A 21,030-nucleotide genomic window follows, 5' to 3' on the forward strand; every position below is an offset into this window, starting at 1 on the left:
TGTTTGATCCTCTTAAACACCACCTCCATAGTGCCATTATTTGGCAGCTGATACCTTGCAGCTTCCCAGTTCTGGAAGCTCTATCAGCAGTCCTTCTCTGTTTAGGAGGCATGGACTCCTTTTCCTCCTTCCATTCCTCATATGTTGGTATTTAAGAGTTCCAAACTTCGGTCACTCTCCTCCTCATTCCACACCATCTGGGCGACCTAACCCTTTCATAGGTTAATCACCCTCTCTGTGATGACCCACACACAAATCTATAGGTCCAGTGAGGCCACATCCTACAGCGGTTTCAGACTGCACCTAACTGACTTCTCCATGTCCCACAGGGACCTCAAAGACTGACATGTCTAAAGTTGGTGATAGGGTGTCTTATCAGGAAGGAGCACTGAGCAGTGGCAAATCTACGGGAGGAGGTTAAGATAGACTGAGGCAACAGTGAGGTGCCATAAAACCTCACAAGTCACAAGAGTCAGACTTACTCTATGACTTGGAGCACTTCACTCAATCTCTGAGTCCCAGTTTCCTTGTATATTAAAGCATGGGCAATCATAGCTACTTTGTAAATTATGGTGGTGAAAATGATATATATTTAATTTGATTTAAATCATATGCATAAAGCAAAAATTTCTAGGATGGTCTGATGGCAAGCTACAATAAATTTAAATGATAACATTTTTAAATATAAAGAAGTTATGACAATTATGCTTCATCATAAAATTAAAGAAAAAATAATTATGAAGACAGCCAACCACTTTCTGATTGAAATAACCAAATATGAACAAACTGGATGAATATTTAGGTAGTATTTTTTCTGAAATGTTCCAAATAAATAGTGATTTTTACATAGCTAACCTCTAATTATTTTTAATGGTTATAACATTTTCTTTGGAAAACATTGTGCATGTCAGGACAGCATCAAAAAAAAACAAACAAACATGTCCGTGTTTCAAATAATATTTGCTCTTAAAACGCTGTTAGCATATTTCATATCATGGGTCTCTGCTATTGACCGTTGAGAATAGACAGTGTAATACAAAGTTCTTTAGTTTCTGGTTGAATATCACCCTACCTCTAGTAAATCGTGTTTGAGCTTACTTGCACAGGTATTAAATGAGGCTTTAGGTATTTAAACACATGCCAACTTAAAAAAAATATATATCACACAATTTTTTTTTCTATTTTTAGTTATTTCTTTTTTAGCCAGAATTTTCTTATGGTTACTATGCTCTGCAAGTCAAATGTTCTTGTTTGGATAAAATACTGCTTCAAATTAAGCCTCATTTATTAAGTAAGCTTATAACAATTTTTGGATCGCATCCTATAAAAACTTGTCTTTCTACTCATTACAGACCAATTTTCAGCTGTTAACTATCACGAAGCAGCTTTGTTCTTACAGAAATACAAGAGCTGAAAGGTAAAAAAAAAAAAAACTTGCAAAATTCCAAAGCCATTGTGCTCAGTTATGGGTGACTGATTGTTGACTGGATCCATAAAGGAGGAGTTTGGCAGGAACCAGTCAGCTATTAAATGAATGAGGAGCCAGCTGCTAAAGAGCAGGAGGAGGAAGAAAGGAAAAGACTGGTCACAGGAAGTGTCCAGGTTTCAATAAAAGTAGGAGCCCTTAAAAGGGCTCTGAGAATTTGGACAAAATATGGACAGAAGTGTTTCGATGAGAGTGCAGGCATATCCTTTTAAGAAAACGAAGACGAGTAGCTCCACATTCATGAAACGTTTGGTATGTGCCACGGACTGCCTTCTTCCTTAAAAAGTTTACTGAAATATGTGTTTGGCTCTACTCACTGCTCATTATGCTGCCCGATTCTTCCATTTTACAACCTGGAATGGTTGTTTCCTTTTTCCTTCATGTGGCTAGAACTTCATTATATATGTATACGGCGCTTTGGTTATTTGTTAATCAACATTAGGCTATTTGAAGTTTTAGGCAATTACAAATAAAGCTGCTAGAAACATTTTTGTTCACATCTTGTGGACATAAGCCCCCATTCCCCTAGGGTATATGCTCAGAAGTGGGAGTGCTGGGTCAGGGGGAAGTCAGGTATTCATCTTCAGTAGACACCAACCACCTTTTTACCAATGTGGTTCTACAAATTCTCTCTGACTAGCAGTGAGATTCCCAGTTATTCCACATCCTTGCCAATACTTGGTATTGCTAGCCTTTTTTATATTAGCTATTGTGAGGGTATGTTGGTATCTCACTGTAGTTTCAATTAGCATCTTCTTGATGAATAATGATGCAAAAACACTTTTTTCCCCCCATTTGGGAACTTCTTTTTTATGAGGAAACTGTTTAAATCTTTTGTCCATTTAAAAACTTGGGTCATTTTTTTCTTATTGATTTGTCAGAGCTCTTTATTGTGAAACATTCTTTACACACCCCCCCCATATGTATATATACATATATATATATATTCTTTACATATGTGTGTATACATATATACATATGTGTGTGTATATACAGGTGTGTGTATAAATATGTGTATATGTGTGTGTACACACACACACACACACACACACACATACAGAAATATATATATCTGATTTAAATCTCACTTTGAGCCAATGAATTGGGTCCTTCATTACTCTCTTTTAACAATGGGGAAACGGGAAGGTTGTGAGATTTTAAATTAACTTATCAAGATGAAATAGCTGGTATGTGGAATGCCGGTATAATTTCAGAATCCTTGCTTTAACCACTAGGCTACCTTCCTCCACCAAACAGCAACAGATCCTCTAAAGAGGTCAAATTTATCTATCTATCAAAAGAATAGATAGACTTTATACAATTTCTGGGAGAGTGAGGGCCAATGAATTCTTTGAAAGATCTTCATAGCAAAATTGGAGGTCTTTCAGGGTGTGTGTGTGGAATCTGGGTTCCTACAGATAACCACCCAGGTAGAACTGTACGAGCCTCTATATCTTTTGAAGGCGCTATCCTTTCTTCTGATAAAGGGTAAAACCAGGAACTTGAGCTCCACTGGTCATTAAACATTTGTTGACACTTTTTTTTTTTTTTTTCTAAGAGAAAGCTGTTAATTCCAGTGTCTCTGCCAAATTTCACTCAGGTAATTGCACTAGGGAACTTTACTGCTGCAGGTAGGGAAAAGGCGAATTGTCAGAGAAGTTAAATGTGGTCAGTCCTTTCTATCTAAATCCTCTTGTTAGTTTCCATTAAATAAATGAGCACTTTCCTTTCCTTCCTGTCCTTGTGTGAAATGCCACGAAGCTATGGAAATTCTACCGAGTTCTGCCTAAGAAACTGGCTTCTTTTCAAAGAGTGAAGTGATCTTACTATATCTTTTACTTCTCTGAAGCAATTGTAAAGTTTAATTAGCTAATGTATTGCAATGTTTGCCAAGGTCTCAGAGTAAAGGATGATACTATTACAAATTACTAATTATATTTAATTTTATAGATGGTAGTTTCTTTAAATAGACTGTCAAACTGCCTAATAAGGTAAAGTCAATAACTGAATGCTATTTGCAGTTTCCAAATAACATTAGTTGTTACCAATTGCCGTAGGCTTTTTCTTGGGCCAATGCTATGTGTGATGAACAATTATTCTTTAATCAGTACAGAAATGAATAAATGCACCTTCCAAGTTTTAGATATTTAGATCCAACCTAATTCCATTTAAGTTTATCCCTAAACCACAACAATCAGCCGTCTTTTATAGAACATCAAGCATGTTTCTATTTTAAAAATTAGAGAAGTCAACAGTACATGATTTATGAAAAAATGTGGATGTAATTGTTAGGGCTCTGTTTTAACTCCAAAATGCAGCACTGGTTAACGGGAAATACTTTTCATACCCTCGAACTAAGTACCTCAAATTTCATCAATAATGAATCCCACAGTTATCAACTTGTTTGCTTTTTGGATGCATGCCAGATCTGAAAAGGCAAAAATCAAACTTAAAACTACTTTGTCTGAAGGTCTGGGATCACAGACTCCTCTAAAAATCCAGACATGTATATTATTTTAATTTTGGTTAAAAGAAGAATATAATTAAAGTAAAAATTATTTCTTCTTTAAATATAACAGCAAGTCTGATAAGATCTGAAAATTATGTCGAACTATATTTGTTGGCATTAGCAATCAATGGAAACCTGAAGAAATTGCACCCTGATAGTGAATATGAGAAAGTTACATGTAGATGTGTCATACCAAAGTCACACATTGAGAACATCTACATGCTTGCATTTAGTATTTAAATATAAATAAAATAGCTATTCTGAATATTTATTACTTTTTAGTTAATGGAAAGTATCCATCTGTGTCTATCCTACAGAGAAAACGCTTGTGATAATACTGAAATTAGAGCTAAATCAACCTTTTACTCAAAGTGTTATCCAGTGTATATGTATTTAAAAACACCATGGTTTTCACTCATGGTGGTTCTATTGTAGTAACACAGTCTGCCCGGTCCTGTCTATCATTCAGTCTCCAGTATCTTGATCATCAATTACTTCTGTGATTTTCTTTTTGAACACAGTCATCCTACCCTGTTCTCCCCCCACACTTACTATTGAGAAAAACCTTTCCCACTGTGATAAGATACCTCCTTATCTAAAGTATCTTCACTGTCTGTGAAGCAAGTATTCTGAAATCACTCATTCTTTAAATTAAGGTCATATTCTTGATGAAATGCAAGTACTGACTCAAAGAAGATAAGGACAGATTTAGATCATGGGATTTAGGCTGAAATGACGTTCAAGTGAGTCAGGCACGGAGGCATAAAATTTAAGGGCTTTGAGAATGAATGTTTCCTTCAATTTTGTACCTCCGGTTTTCCTGGCTTTACCTTAGTCCTGGCCCTGCACAGGATATAACTACTCAGAGAGGCTGAGGCTAGATGAAAAGCCTCAACGGGAGCCTTGAGGGGACAACGACCAGAAATTCAAAGGGGCTGTGTGGTCACAGGAGAAAGGATCTAAAGCGAAGATAAGAAAAAAGAAACTGAAATATAGAGGCACCAAAGACAAAGTTTAGTATACATACTAGACCATATTCCCTCAGATCCACAGTTAGATCAGAGACACTATTTTGAACAGAGAACAAAAAAGAAAGGATGTCACCATTTCATCAATTCACGATATAAGCATATGTTGGCTGTTCCTTAAAGTGTCAGCTTTATTTGAACTTCTTGTTCAAATTAGTTTTCTTGTTAATATTCCCTTTTCTGACACTCATACAATATTAATTATCTGCTTGATATTTGTCTTGTTTATCAAACGGAAGTTAAAGGAATGCAGAGAGCTCATTCCTTTAACAGTAATTGAAACATCAACAGTAATTGGTTCCTAATAGGCACTCAATAAATAATTGTTAAATGGCCTTAAGTCTTCTTGGAATCACTGGTCCAGTTAGAAAGAATTTATAGTGTTGTGCCCATGTCTCCCTATTTTCTTTCCCTTCCAACACTGGATGAAAAATAAACAGAGATGAGCCTGAATCCTGCAAATAACTGAAGTCAGGAAAAAAAAAAAAAAAAAAAAAAAAGCTTGGACATACTAATGATGTTTATAAAAGTTCTTAACTTCATTTTCCTTATTGAATCTTGATAGTTCTTTATATATTCTGGATATAAGTCCTTTAGCAGGTGTGTTTTCCAAGTACTTTCTCCAAATCTGTGGCTTGTCTTTTTATTCTTGGACAGTGTCTTTCAAAGAGCAGAAGTTCTTGATTTTATGAAGGCTAGTTTCTTTTCTTTTAGAGATTGTGTTTTTAATGTACCTATAAAATCTTTATGTAACTCAAAGCCACAAAAATTTCCTCCATGTTACCTTATAGAAGGTTTATAGTTTTAGGTGTTTTTTTTTTTTTTAAATGTTTGTTTATCTTGAAAGACAGTGTGTGAGCAGGGGAGAGAGACAGAGGGAAAGAAAGAATCCCAAGCAGGCTCCACACCGTCAGCAGGGCTCCATCTCATGAACCAAGAGATCATGACTTGAGCCCAAATCAAGAGTCAGACGCTTAAACCCCTGCACCACCCAGGCGCCCCTACAGTTTTAATTTTTATATGTATTGTATGTATGTGGCATGAGTTACGAGTCATGATTCTGTTTTGGGGTTTGCTTTTTGTCCTTGCTGTTATTGTTGTTGCTGTTTTTGCATATGGATGTCCAATTGTTCCAGCACCAGTTTTTGAAAAATAAACAAAATCCTTTATTTTCCAAATGCCTTTTGCACTTTCGTCAAAGATCCATTTTCTAGTGTATGTATATGGGTCCATTTCCACAATCTCTATTCTATTCCATTGTTCTGTGTATCTATCCTTTTGTCACTACCACACATTTCTGATAACTGTACTTTCTAAATGAGTCTTGAAATCAGGGACTGTCAATCCCCAAACTTTGTTCCTATTTTTCAAAATGATTTCAGCTACTCTAGTTCCTTTGCCTTTCCTTGTAATTTTAGAATCCTCTTGATGATTTCTCCAAAAAGTCATGCTGGAATTCTGGATAGGATTACAATGAATCTTTATTAAATTTGCTTTTAACCTTAAATACTTGAGCTGCATCAGCAAATTCAAGTCCGGTAGCACTGCAGATCAGCTTCAGACAACGGAGAATACAGTGGATTTTAAGTAAGTGCTAATCAGACAAAGATATTAAACTACCTACTAATATCCTACAAATCCTAGGAATGTAGGAAATGTTCACTGGCTAGAGCTACTGATGACTCACCGAGATGAAGGAGTGACACAGTCTCTCAAGCTTAAGGGAAATATGATCAGTTATACCCCAAGAAGATAATATTACAGCTTTTCCAAGTTGTCAAGATCTTTCAAAAGAAAGAATATCAGGCAAAAGGTTCACTGGCCTTTTTGTATCCATATCCATAACACACACACACACACACACACACACACACACACACACACACGAAGTCATTTGAAATTAAAATCTCTTAGCCATCCACATCTAAAAGAAGCGTTTTCTGAAATGCCAGAAGAAAAGCCTCATCTTATATAGTTGTACTGGCACAGATTAAACATCAGTATAACTATATCAGAACTTTCAGCCTTGCTTTTGAAAAATGTTCTTTTTCTCCGTATTATTAGACACAGCAAAACATAAAAGTATTTCACCTGGATGAAGATCTGTACCTGGTTGGCTAGTCAGTCCCGGAAGAGATTCCTGCAACTGATAGGTTGAGGTCGAAGATGATGTGCCATCAGCTGTGTTATTTGATGTCATATATGCTCCATACGTTGATGCTGAGTAATACTGTGCATACTGGTTTTGGCCAAAGGCTGTGTAGGATGGATAATCCTGAAATAACAATTGAGACATGTGTGCACTCGAAAGAGAAATTACTCCTGGCATGCTCGAAAGCAAAGCGATCACTATGGCAACTGAAAGATTAGCGTTCAGCTCCGTTTGTTTCAGAGTCCACGGTTTTGAGGGGATTCTAGCGAGTGCACATAGTTGTGAATGACCCTGCTGGTTTTGCGAACCAGGTCCCGCACATAATTCTCCATCTTCCTAAAGGTTGCATATTGCTTCACTTATCTGTAAGTACTTATCCAAGGATGTACATCATAAGGTCTTATGTACTGGAAGAGGAGAGAAGGAAATGGAATGAATTCATATTCACAGCAGTTCTTACACATCTTTTAATATCACCAGGAAGGAGACAATATGACTGCCCTTCTCAGCTTCCATAGGGACCTCAGTCTGCATTACTGTGATTTCTGTTACCCTTCTAGGTTACTCTTGATCATTATGCATGAAATAAAGAGTAAATAAAAGCCAATGGATACTAGAGTTTTTTTACCCAGCCCTTTAAAGGCTATGGCATCTAAGGTCTTGACTTAAAAGTCTGAAGTGAGGTTTTCAAATATTTAGTTCGCTTTGTTTGTTACAGGGAAAAAAGAATTGGATCAACTCCTCTGACCTGCTTTTTATTTAAAAATCCTAAGAACCTTAAAGTGATCTAAATAATCCTTCAAAATCCTTTTTACATATTAAGGTAACACATAAAAATTTGTTGCACTATTGGTGTTTAATGTATCTGGCATGTTTTAGCCCAAATTGTTATCAGTGATGACAAATCCTTGGTCAGGATTAAGATTTCGTGGTACACGTTCCTAAGGGAACAAAGTCCACATTTGATGTGGTTTCACCCCGCAAAGAAGAAATTCTTTATATAAAGTAAATATGTGTATAAGCAAATATGTGTATTATCAAAAAGGATTAAGTATAGTTGACCCTAGAACAACAAGAGTTTCAATTGTGTGTGTCCACTTACACACGGATTTTTTTTTTCGATAAATAAAATACAGTACTACAAATGTATTTTTTCTTCCTTCTGATTTTCTAAATAACATGTTCTTTTTTCCTAGCTTATTTATTGTAAGAATACAATATATAATACATATAACATATAAAGTATGTGTTAATCGACTGTTTATGTTATCAGCAAGACTTCTTGTCAACAGTGGGCTAAATTTTAGTTAAGTTTTGGAGGAGTCCAAAGTTATATGTGGAGTTTTGACTGTGTCAGGGGTTGGTGCCCCAAATCCCCCATCAACCATGTTGTCTGGTCCAACTCTAATATGGCAAAACACTAAAAATCTATTTGACTGTTCATTTCAGGACCTGATGTTCCCTCATTGCCACCTGTAAACCAAGGGAAAAAAACCTCTCAGCAATACTTCGACAAGATAATTTCTCAGAGTAAAATGTGTAGCTAGTACTTACTTTGTGTCAGGCACTGTTCTAAGACTCTAAGTCGATTTACTCATTTATTCCTCACAACCACCTATGTGGTATTTTTACCCCATTTTACACTGAAGGGGACGAAGGCACAGAGTGGTTATGTGACCTGCTCAAAGTCAGACAGCTAGCAAGTTTCAGAACTGGAAATGGAACCCAGAGAGGCTGAGGCCAACATCTGCGGGCTGAAGCTCCCTCTAAGGCTGCGAAATGCCCATACGGGCAGATGAAATTACAGGAAAGGTCCAGACTACTAGCTTCTTGTGCCTAAAACGTCTTTTTATACTCAAATGTATTTCAAAGATCTTCCCATCTCTTCATTTCCTCTACTGTCACCCTAGTCCAAGTGACCGTCACTTCCTATTGGAACCAACGGACTGTTTTTCTAATTTGTCTCATTTTTAGGTTTGGCTTTCTCCAAAGTGCTGGAAGCCAGAGTAGTCTTTTCAAAACATAAACTTTATGATGCTATTCTCCTGCTCAAAATCCTTTAATAGCTTCCCATTGGGCTTGGAATAAAATTGAAATCCCTTACTGTAAACTACAGAGCCCTACACATACAGGGAGGGCCCTGCCTATCTTCACAAGTAAGTTTCCCCATCTGCCCTCATGCACAGACTAAACCCTACCCTTCTTTGAATTCTCTAGCACACTAAGGATTTCACCTCTCAGGAGTTTGGTACCTACCACCTCCCATGCCCAAACATCCTGGCCCTCCACCAAATTCTTAGAAGCACTGGCCTGAATGTTGCTTCTACAGGTACGTCTTCCGCAAAAATCCTCCCTACTCAATATTAGATTCCTATTAATATTTTTTAATAGGACCCTGTTCTGTCTCCTCGCGCTTTTCAATTCTATATTATGTGTTTATTGGTTTATTGTTTGCTTCTCTCAGTAATTAAGAAGCTCCAGGAGGCATGAATCAGGTCCTATCCACTCCTGTCCCCTCTTACATGTCCCCAACAAATAGACCAGTTCCTAATACCTAATAACTACTCAGTAAGTATTAACTAAAATAATAGACTGGTATTCCAACCATGGTCCAAAATACAGGTTATGTTATATTGGAGCCACTGGATTTAAATTTTTTCAGACAGTACTGGATCTATTTTATAACATGAATCTGTCTTCTCCTTTATGGATCTTTTTTAAATCCTCCCAAGCAGAACACAGAAGTCTTTCTTTCATGCATATATTTCTATTAGTATATTCGTTATATCCTACCCTCTCTGTTCATATTATTTTCATATCTGTTTCTTTAGAATTGCTTCCCTCCAGACAGCAGAGAACAAGGACATTACTTTTGAAGCTTCAATGCCTAGTCAAAAGTCTAAAGTATATAAATGTTAAAAAAAAATTTTAAAAGTCTAAAGTATAGTAAGTGCTCAATAAATGTTTGCTATATCAATAAATAAGTAAAATGAGCTACCTGGATTCTGAATATTTTTAAACATAAAATAGGCATGCTGGCTTTGATGTTTCATGTTTTAAGAAACATTTTCCTAACTAATGCCAAATTAAACAGTTTAATTCTATCAAAAATACTATTTTTCCACACTGTTTAATAATCATGATTTCTGTTTTGCCTTTTGTTACATTAATAAAAATTAAAAGAAGGCAATTAGTATAATTCCTTCAGTAAATCCAAAGAGCCCACCTGTGCAATAAATTAGATTTTAGAATACATAAAAAGCCCAACAATTACGTTAAAGTAAAATAGTGTATTGCCTACCAAGGAGATCAACTACCTTTGTATCTCAACTACTCTGAGCATGACTGAGAACAAAGGAATAAAGACACAAGATTCTCAAGTGTCATTACAGTCACTCCTCAGAAACATTCATTCTTCTTCCACACATAATTCTAACAAACTAGATTTCAAAACTCACAAAATACTAAAAAAAAAAAAAAAAACATAGTTAGGAGGGGGACTAAGGACTGCTAGAGGCAAGCACAGTGACAAAAGCAAAAAAATGACAGCTGTCAGGAAAGTAGGAATCAAACGTTTATTAAAATGAATCAGAATTGGGGCGCCTGGGTGGCGCAGTCGGTTAAGCATCCGACTTCAGCCAGGTCACGATCTCGCGGTCCGTGAGTTCGAGCCCCATGTCAGGCTCTGGGCTGATGGCTCAGAGCCTGGAGCCTGTTTCCAATTCTGTGTTTCCCTCTCTCTCTGCCCCTCCCCCGTTCATGCTCTGTCTCTCTCTGTCCCAAAAATAAATAAACGTTGAAAAAAAATTAAAAAAAAAAATGAATCAGAACTAAAAAAAAAAAAAATCCAAGAGGCATTTTGTTCAATAACAAAGATTTTGGATTAAAAATGCCACAACTTAATTACTGGTTGTAATTCAACCTCTTCATTAATATTCACAATAACTTGAGAAAATAAAATTATGTTTGGTACAGCTTAAGATAATAGGAAAATATGCAATAAATTTTGCAATTCTATGCCAAATGGTTAAAAAAAAAATCACTGTTTAAAGGTTTAAAGGGCAAACTTTTAGCAACCAGAAAACCTAAAATACCCAGATTAATACAGATCCCAAGAATTCCAGATATCTAATTTTTACTACTTGAAATGCCATCTTTACTTTAAACACAGAAACCTTCTTCTAGGAGAACACGCACTCATATGACAACCTACAACTATTCTTTGGAAATCTGAAAGATATAAAAAGTCGAAATACAGAAAAGCTACGATACCTGTTGTGAACCACTAAAGTTCGTTGAATTGGAAACTGAGTTATTTGCATAAATAGTCGATGATGGGGCAAAACTAGAACCTAGAAAGAAAGAACAAATTGCATTTAAAAAGTATTTCTTTGCAAAATAATAAAAACCTTTCACTTTGCAGAATCCAATGAGAGAAATCTATTTTAAGTTTTGTTAAGGCAACGAAATGTGCAATTTGAAGTTGAAAGATTTATAAGGAAAAATGTGCTTAGTTCTATCCCTCTTGTGACAACAGTTAAAGTCTTTGGTACAGATGTCTGCTGGACTGAACAGGAGCATGTGGGAACAGTCTTAAGGACAGCAGCTAAAGACATTTAAAGGTTAAATATCTAGAAGAGCAGAGGTTCTCAAAGAATAAAATATTACACAGAGTAGTTCTAGGAAACTACTGGAACTTTCAAATGGTCATACCAACTGCATACGCACAAAAAACCATTCGAGTTAAACATCTGGATAGGGTTAGCTTAGGAAATAAACACAGAACCCACTGAGAATTAATGCTTAAAGCAACCTGTCTTTTCTTTCTTCCTATGTCCTTTCCTTAGAACCAAGAAAGATGTGAACTAGGGCTTAGACTCAAGGGAGAGCTGCTCATGCTGCAATCACCTAAGGTTCGGAAGCCCCCTAAAATTTTACTACAAGGGGTGCCTGGGTGGCTCAGTCGGCTCAGCATTCGAGTTCGGCTCAGGTCATGATCTCATGGTTCATGAGTTCAAGCCCCATATCGGGCTCTGTGCTGACAGCTCGGAGCCTGGAGCCTGCTTGGGATTCTGTGTCTCCCTCTCTCCCTCTCTGTTCCTCCCCTGCTCATGTTCTGTCTCTCTCTGTCTCAAAAATAAATAAACATTAAAAATTTTTTTCAAAAAAAAATTAAAAGTTTACTACAAGGTCAGAAGCTTAATTATTTTTTTTTTAAATTAGGGAAAAGCAAGTGTAATATCAATTTAAAGATTATTTTTTAAAAAATATGTTCTATAGAAGGGCGCCCGGGTGACTCAGTCGGTTAAGCCTCTGACTTCAGCTTGGGTCATGATCTCACGGTTTTTGAGTTTGAGCCCCACGTAGGGCTCTGTGCTATCGGAGCAAAACCCCCTTCGGATCCTCTGCCTTCCTCTTTCTCTGCCCTGACCTGCTCTTGCATGTCTGCCTCTCAGAAATAAACGTTAAAAAAAATACATGTTCTATGGAATGTACCTGTGAAGAAGTAAAATTAAAGACTACTGACACAGCTGATTGTTTTCTTAATTATTTTTTAATATCTATTTATTTATTTTGAGAGGGAGGGAGGGAGAGAGAGAGAGAGAGGGAGAATAAATCCCAAGCAGGCTCTGCACTGACAGAGCCCAGTGCGGGGCTCAATGTCACGAACCGTTAAGATCATGACCTGAGGGGCGCCTGGGTGGCTCAGTCGGTTAAGCGTCCGACTTCAGCTCAGGTCACGATATCGTGGTCCGTGAGTTCGAGCCCTGCATCGGGCTCTGGGCTGATGGCTCAGAGCCTGGAGCCTGCTTCCGATTCTGTGTCTCCCTCTCTCTCTGCCCCTCCCCCGTTCATGCTCTGTCTCTGTCTCAAAAATAAATAAACATTAAAAAAAAAATAAAAAAAAAAAAAAGATCACGACCTGAGCCCAAATCGAGTTGAACCCTTAAATGACTGAGCCATCAAGGCGCCCCTGATTATTTGTTTTATCATCGTAATTATAATATTATGTAATTACCACAAACTGACCTGGCCCAGAATACCTAATATGAAAGCATTTTAGGGGGTAAATGAGAATGTATTCATGGTCACTTTAATACTGCTAACTGAAGCTGAGTGGCTCACTGTGGCTTTCGACTGTGTGTAACTATATTTCTACCTACATTCTAGGTAAAAAGAGATCTGCCACTTTAGCTAGAAAGGTCTAAGTAATTAATTTCATTGTAGCCGATGAACTGAAATTTCAATAGTAGTTGATAAAAATATGTTCTTGTAGCCCCAAATGTATCACTAACACTATGGACAAAATGATGGAAACAAGCTTTTAATGTCTTCCTATGCCACTAAAATTCTTTCTGCACCTACTATGTACTGATCAAACATAGAGGCAAAATTAAATACTTGTCTACGGAGGATTATTTTCGGGGGGAGGTGCAAATTATATAAATATTCCTATTAAGAAATACAGTGTTCATCAAAAGGTATGTAGGAAGGAATAAAATCTGCAATCATTCAATGGTACATAGGACTTAGGAAAGCGCTAACCCAATTTTAAAGATAATCGAACAGCATTATGTACGTAAAGAGTACTGTCATGAATCTGTAAATTTCACTTAAGTAGATGCCAAATGCGTGACTGGCATGAGTTGGAGGCTACTCTGCTTGGGCCTAGTTTTATGCAAGTTAAATTAAGTATTTAAATTTGGCACGGGGCACGCTGCTTGATGTATATTCAATTACTGTCATTGCGTTTTTTCCTTCGTATTTGTCTTTCCTGATGTGAACAGCAGTGCCAATTAAAACCATTTTCATGGGGGCGCCTGGGTGGCTCAGTCGGTTAAGCGTCCGACTTCGGCTCAGGTCATGAGCTCGCAGTTTGTGAGTTCAAGCCGCGCGTCAGGCTTTGTGCTGACTGCTCAGAGCCTGGAGCCTGTTTCAGATTCTGTGTCTCTCTCTCTCTCTCTCTGACCCTCCCCCGTTCATGCTCTGTCTCTCTCTGTCTCAAAAATAAATAAATGTCAAAAAAAAGAAAAAAAACACCATTTTCCTGGATGCATCTTCTTAGTCTGAAGTCAAGGAGTCTCGGTCAAGGAATTCATCCTCAAATAACATGTTTCCTGTGTGGCTACTCACCTGGCATCTGGTAAGAATAAGGCGTCTGGCCTGGCTGGGGGGTAGAAAACCCCGGACTGTAACTGAGGCACCCACTCTGTAACGGGGACTGAGTCTGTGAAAGTCCACTCTCTGTCTTGATCCCTGGCAACATCACGCCCAGATCTGTTTGGGAAATGCATGTGCAAAGCATTTCATTAGTCAGATGACCCTACTTCTGAGTTGTAGCTTACATTAGAATATATAACCACTGGCCAGCAGGACTGCCCGCTCATAACCAAAGGAAAAGAGAGGAGATGTGAAATACCGTAAGTGGGCAGGCTGTAGGGCTGTCCTGTCTGTGAGTAGGCTGTGTAGACGGCTGGCTGCTGCATCCCCGAATACTGAGTCTGGCCTGCATAGGCAGTCATTGTTTGAGCTGCTGGTGTAGAAAGAATGTGTGGATAGGGCCTAAATATCAGAAAAATAGCATTACTGTGGCAACAAAGACTGCACATTAATTCAGACAGCTTAGATTCAGCGAAACCTTACAATAGCCAGGAGGTAATGCCCTTCTTTATCCGCAATACAATTGTAACAACAAGGAAAGGACAAGAAAGAGTCTGAATGCCAGGAGCCCAGGCTCTGCGACAAATCAGTCTAATGACTGTGGACAAATAGTTTCAACTCCGTAAAGACCTGCACCTCACCTACGAAATGAGAAATTGGGAGCAGATATTATATCTGAAGTGTCTTCCGGGTCTGTAATTCTTATTTATATCTGAAATCGTACTCCAGTGAACGTGCACACAAGGGAAGTGGAGTACAGGCCAGTCAGTGAATATGCTCCTGAGTATACTTCTACTCAGTAGGAGTGAACTAATGTTATGCAGTGGATACAAGAGTCATCAAAAGCCCTACCAAGAACTCTCTACCCAGAACTGGAAATCTTTAAAAAAAAAAAAAAAAATGAAGAAGGAAAGAAAGGAAAAAGGGAGACAGCTGCTTCCTGAAAAGAAATGGAACGCCATTCCCTTTATCATGCCAATTTTACAGAATGCTCCCAAATGGATAGCCAAACACCAGCCTCTGTTTAAGGTTATTTTCTGTAGCTGCTACAGAAAATAACATTTAAATGTGTGGGAGTCATGGATCCAATCTCTTAACATATCTGGCTGATTATAACGGAGTTCAGATATACATTTAACATTGCTCAACGTGAAGTGTCTACCGTTGTCTTCAATAAGCTGACTACTTTTGTTATAAAAACAATAGAGCACGTTATTCAAAAATACGGTTTTTAGAACTTGAAATCCCGTGAAAACGATGTAATGATCGAACAAATTATGGAGTGCTAATGTCTGAATAAAATGTAATCTTGTTAGAGTTTCCTGAAGCTACTCAGCATTTTTTGCATGTTCATTAAGAAATCAGTGTTTTCTAGTTTGAGCTTGATGCCTTTCCTCATGGTATATAAATAACCAGAATTAAGGAAAATTGTCCGGAAGAACATGAGTAGATCTCTATTTCTAGATTTGTATCGGATATTTATCTATAGGTCTAATCCAGCCAACTAGTCTATCCAAGTTTCTATCTATTCAGCTATCTATAACACATTTATGTAGATGGACATAAATGGATCCCAATTTCAAGTTATGTTGTGTGAATATAGATGAATAAAGTTAACCCTGGAAAATTCTTCTAGCAAATCTGAAAGAATCTATTGACCACTTACTTGGAAGGATATAGCTGTGGGGAGTATTGATGCGCTGATCTGGGGCTGTAGCCACTACTAGTTATTACTGTAAGACACAAAAACCAGTGCAAAAAAAGTTGCTTCATAAATACGTTTCACTAGGATGAAAAAACCAATTTGAAGACATTACTGTGCTAAAGCGATGTTTCTTAAAATTCACACACTTTCTAAACGGAAAAATTTCATTTTCTAAACAGAGACAGATGCCTAAACATCTTATTCTAATTGAACGGTTTCAAGTTTGTTGTAAGAGAATGAAATTAATTCTTGTCACAAACCCTTTCTCTCTGTCACTCTTCTGCTCTCTCACATCAGTAGCATCCTCTTTTGTATTAATACGTATGAATAATTATCTTTGATTACAGGTACTCAAGCTCTCACGATGTGAAAGTCCATTTTTAACGTTTACAAACTTTATGTTTTAAATTCCAAATATATGACAGCAACACACTGCTCTTCCTCCACATTTGTTCTACTAAAATTTTAAGAAAAACGTGAAGTCCCAAGCTGCATTTCGAAATTGCAAAACACTACCATTTTCTATTTCCTCTCCTTGTACCAATCGCAGGAGTAGTGAGAAATGCCGAGTCCGAGATTTTCAAGTAGTAGTTGGAATATGGATAGAAAGCGTGAGTGATAACGCACCACTTCTTAAGGAACACGTTTGCAAGGTACGGCAGCCATCATATTTACAAATATATTCTGAACTATCACAGAGAGTACGCTTTTGGGAAGAACGTCAAGGTGAATGTTGGGTCCTATTAACGTTTCGTCCCAAACTGGAATACATTCAGAAGTTTGGAAGTTTCTCTTTCCTTTAACCATCTGCCTTGACTAAGACAGATGTATTGCAAATACATGGACTCCAAAGTGTTCAGGCAGGTCCCTCAGAGCCAATCCATACTGGGCAAGCACACAGAGTGTCTTTATTAGGCCATCTGCTGTTCATTCACTTTTCAAAAAGATTAAAGTAGTACACAAGGCAGCGCTGGAATTAGTTTAGTCTAATCAATCATGGTTATACTTCAAAGTACTATGTCCCTTCTAAGTTGTTCATAATAATACTGGAGCTAAACTCTTCGAATTGTAAAAGTGACAAATAGGTTTAGGTTGCTAACTATTTTATGAAACATGATCTATTTCCATATCCAAATGCTATTAAGTACCCTTGTGATCTGTCATTTCATAAACACGTAGGATTGAATATATTTAAAATGCTATTTGGCCTGTAAGCTCTGAGTATGGAAAGTATATTATAGTTTTCATAGCAATCGTGCAGGAAGTATGTTTTCAAAGATACTATGAATCATTTTGGAAAATCATTGAATATGACTAGAGGTGTGTTGTGTTCTACCAAGCAAACTTTAAGTGAACTAGCCATACGTATTTGAAAATAAACGGACCAACGAACTACTTTCATAAAGACATTAGCATTAGGCTGCCTTGTGTAGGATGTTAATGTGTTGATGTGTTAATGTTAATGTCTCTTCATGTTTAAACCTTTGAAATCAATTTCATGAGAACAAGTTTGTTGTTGTTGTTGTTGTTGTTGTTGTTGTGTCGTTGTTGTTGTTTTACCACACCACAGGCACTAAATGTATATTACACAATAGCAATAGTGTTATTCCACAGGAAATCCAGTGTGATTAGTTAGCTCACAATAGTGAACGCTCTGTTTGGCAAAAATAGAGTTAAATGAGGCATAACTCCATGTGTTTTTGTGTCTTATTTATAACACGGTGCTTTGGCACACCCAAGACTTTACAGTAATCAGTTCTTCTCAAGATTGTAAATCACAAGGCTTTTCCGAAGGGACATCAAATAATGAAAAGAACCATTCACCAGAGCAGCTTTTATAAAATGAGCTGAAGAGCAAAATTATTTCAGGAAAAAACAAAACCTCCCATATATCTGAATGAATCTGAATATACAGGATGCTTCCTCCCTCGAATGAATGAATCTAGACAATCATGAAAATAATGTACCCATGCCAGTGTCAAGACTCAACCTTTGAAATGTCATGGTAATGTCTTTATATTCACTTTTTAAACAGAATGCAAAACCGTTGGCTCAGAAAACTGACACATTCTCATAAAACTTGGAGAGCTGGTGCTTCTTAACTAAAATTGACATATGTATTCTAACTCATGGATCTGCAGATAACAAGAAACAACAAAATGTGGCTAAAGTGGGGTGAGATTATGCTGACCAAAGTAAAGTCCGTTTCTCCACAGGGCAGTCTCGTCTCCAGTAGGGTTTCTGGAGATACCGTGTACAGATTTGGGAGACTTTCCTTTTATTCCCCATTGTCATTTAATTAATTAAGAGACATTACCCAAAGCACTCGGCTCATTATACTTCATCATCGCTGCACATAAAAGTAAGGAACCTGCTTGTTTTCAAAATGTCCTGAGAATTAATTACAACAAATTTCTATACAATATTACCAGATTCTCAGAGGGTGATGCAAACAATTTTAAGGTGTTACTCTAATTACTGTGACACCTTAGATCAGTGACTCTCAATGGAGTGGCAGATGGGAAGTGAGGTAGGGGGGTAGGCAGGAATTTTGCCTGCCGGGGGACATTTAAAATGTCTGGAGACATTTTTGGTTGTCATACTGCCATTCTGGGATAGATGATAGGGGTGTTGCTGAACATCTAACAATGCAGATGACAGATCTTCCACTAAAAAAAAAAAAAGTTAGCCTAATTTTTAATAGTACTGCTGTTGAGAATCCCTGACCTGGAACATTGTCCAAAAGAACCTCGCCCGTGGTGCTGGAAATATTCTATATCTGAGCTGTTCAACGTGGTGGCCACTAAAAGGTCACATGCAGCTATTAAACGCTTGTAATGTGCCTGGTGTGACGAGAGACACAATTTTTACTTTTAAAGCCAAATTTTCAATAATTTACACTTAAATAGCCACATATGGCCAGTGACGACTGGACAGCACAGCCCTGGATAATTCTTAAATGAAAACTGGCAAACTATTTGTAAAGATAATGTGACTGAATTTTAGACAGGATGACTGTTTACAGCACTTTTGTTTTCCAGTTTTGTATTTTCCAATGAGGTCTTCCAGAAGTCATGGCCAGACTGATCAGAACACTGTTCTGTACTCATTTATACCAGTGACCAGCTGGGAGGCCTGGACCATCTGGCCTTAACCACCTTTAACTTATCTGTGTCTCTGTATTCTCGCCCATAAAACAGATCAGAGACCTCCATAATTCTTTCTGGAGCTACCATTGTACGATTTTGTCACTTAGCTTTCAATTAGCTCGTGGTATACTATTTAAGGATGTCAGCAATTAGTGATTCCGTTCCTTTCCCTAAAAATGTGTTCAGAAGCCTTCACTCTGCAAAAAGTTTACAAGGGATATGGTAGGTGAACAATAAAGAATGCTAGAGTAAGCTGGTACCTATCTATCTCCTGGGAGGCAAGTGAATTGCTAGAAGGGATACAGATTAGCACATGTGAGTTTCTATGCAGACTGTATGAATTATTACCTCTCTGTGTCTGGGGTACTAATATTTATATGAATACATGGTAACTGCCCCCGATCAGTGTGTGAACAAATGAACTGGGATCATCTGTATCTATAAAAATCAAATGCATGCTACAATGATATTATACTCAAGGATATACCTCAACTATTTTCACATAAAACCTTTGTACGTGAGAATACGGATAAAACATAAGACATCTTACAGTCGAGTAACAGAATCAAGATGTAATTACCACAGATACTCTTCTAGGTTTACTGTTCATCTTTGTGCTATTCAAGTTCCTCCTCAGGTTAAAAAAAAAAAAAATCCTTTCACCGGATCATAAATTAAACAAAATAGCGGAACTTAAAATCTTTAATGAAGTCAACTTAATGCGCGTCCTTTGGGCCCACCTGGGAGTTATCAGGTATTTATATTTAAAGGGATTGACGTTTAAAGACACGCTATTGTTCTCTTTGAAGCACTGAGTCAAAGTACTGCTCTCAGGCTGGATTCTAATGCAACCAGCATGTGTCTTCCTGCAGCCCATTAACCTTTAATACTTGTCACTCAGCTGCTTACACAGGAGGATTTTTTTAAACCCGGAGAGGAAACAAGGTTATTTAGAAGGAATCAAATGGATAGTTTTACATCTCGAATGTTGGGAGAGAAGGGGGTTTTTAATGCCATTTAAATGGACAAGTTAAGGGAACAAAGGCAACTATTACAACCTAATTATCAAATTAAACACTGTATAAAATAATTACAAAGGGAGCCAGCTCTGCCTATTTCTAACAAGAACGGCAGAGGGTTGTCTTGCTGGCCACTGAAAATCCAGCAACACGATTCCAGACAGAATTTTTTAAAAATATACAGGGTTGCGACAGTAAGTTCTCAAGAAAGTAAGCCTCTTGCTAAGTTTGGAACAGTCCGCATTCTCAAAACTCCGCTCTGGTATTTATGCCGCGTGTTCGCTAGGAAGACCATGTGTATGTACCCCGATGTGTACGTAGCAACACATGAGCTTAAGGCTTTACCTGACCCAGTAAAAGTGTCAAGGGCTCCATCTCCAGAGGTGGTGGCCGCTTCACTGCTGTTCAAAGGCTCTGTTTTGACTGCAAGGAGAGACACTATGTAGAAGAATAAGTACATGTGAGTTTGAATTCTAAATTTTTATCAAAGACGCTGACTGTTCCACTAGTGGTTTTTCACGCTACCATGGGCATGCAAGAGAAAACTTGAGAAGTCGATGAGGAGAGTTTTGTTAATTTAGCTTCTAGAAAGTGGGCATGCATTTATAGAGGATTCAGTATGAGAGTCCTCTGCCTAAGCTAGTTCTCTCAGATCCGGTTTTTCAAGGCAGTCAACCTTGAACAGGGAACCGGCAGTACACTTATTTGCATGTGTAACTCACCTAGGCACACGCTGGGATTACAGTCACAAGACAGAAAAAGGGAATCACAGTCAGTCTTCAGCACATTTCATCCAAATCATAACAAAGAGATTTACTAGC

The 21,030-nt window shown here is 37.6% G+C and overlaps 1 protein-coding gene across 1 annotated transcript in view; it reads right to left on the reverse strand.

The window, feature by feature from the left end:
• EYA4 (EYA transcriptional coactivator and phosphatase 4) overlaps window positions 1–20,624 on the reverse strand; it is a 57,871-nt gene extending 37,247 nt beyond the window's left edge. Inside the window, exons 1-6 of the mRNA XM_047102556.1 lie at window positions 20,555–20,624; window positions 16,003–16,069; window positions 14,596–14,738; window positions 14,310–14,432; window positions 11,448–11,527; window positions 7,115–7,298 (exon numbers count right to left, since the gene is read on the reverse strand). Coding sequence (XP_046958512.1) covers window positions 7,115–7,298; window positions 11,448–11,527; window positions 14,310–14,432; window positions 14,596–14,698 — 490 coding nt within the window. The 5' untranslated portion in view covers window positions 14,699–14,738; window positions 16,003–16,069; window positions 20,555–20,624. The remainder of the gene's footprint in view (window positions 1–7,114; window positions 7,299–11,447; window positions 11,528–14,309; window positions 14,433–14,595; window positions 14,739–16,002; window positions 16,070–20,554) is intronic.
• Window positions 20,625–21,030: the final 406 nt, after the last annotated feature.

This window comes from Lynx rufus, unplaced genomic scaffold (genome assembly GCF_022079265.1).
Source record: "Lynx rufus isolate CCGP_SWC_20201006 ecotype Redwood Valley unplaced genomic scaffold, mLynRuf1.p SCAF_6, whole genome shotgun sequence".
NCBI classification, from domain to species: Eukaryota; Metazoa; Chordata; class Mammalia; order Carnivora; family Felidae; genus Lynx; species Lynx rufus.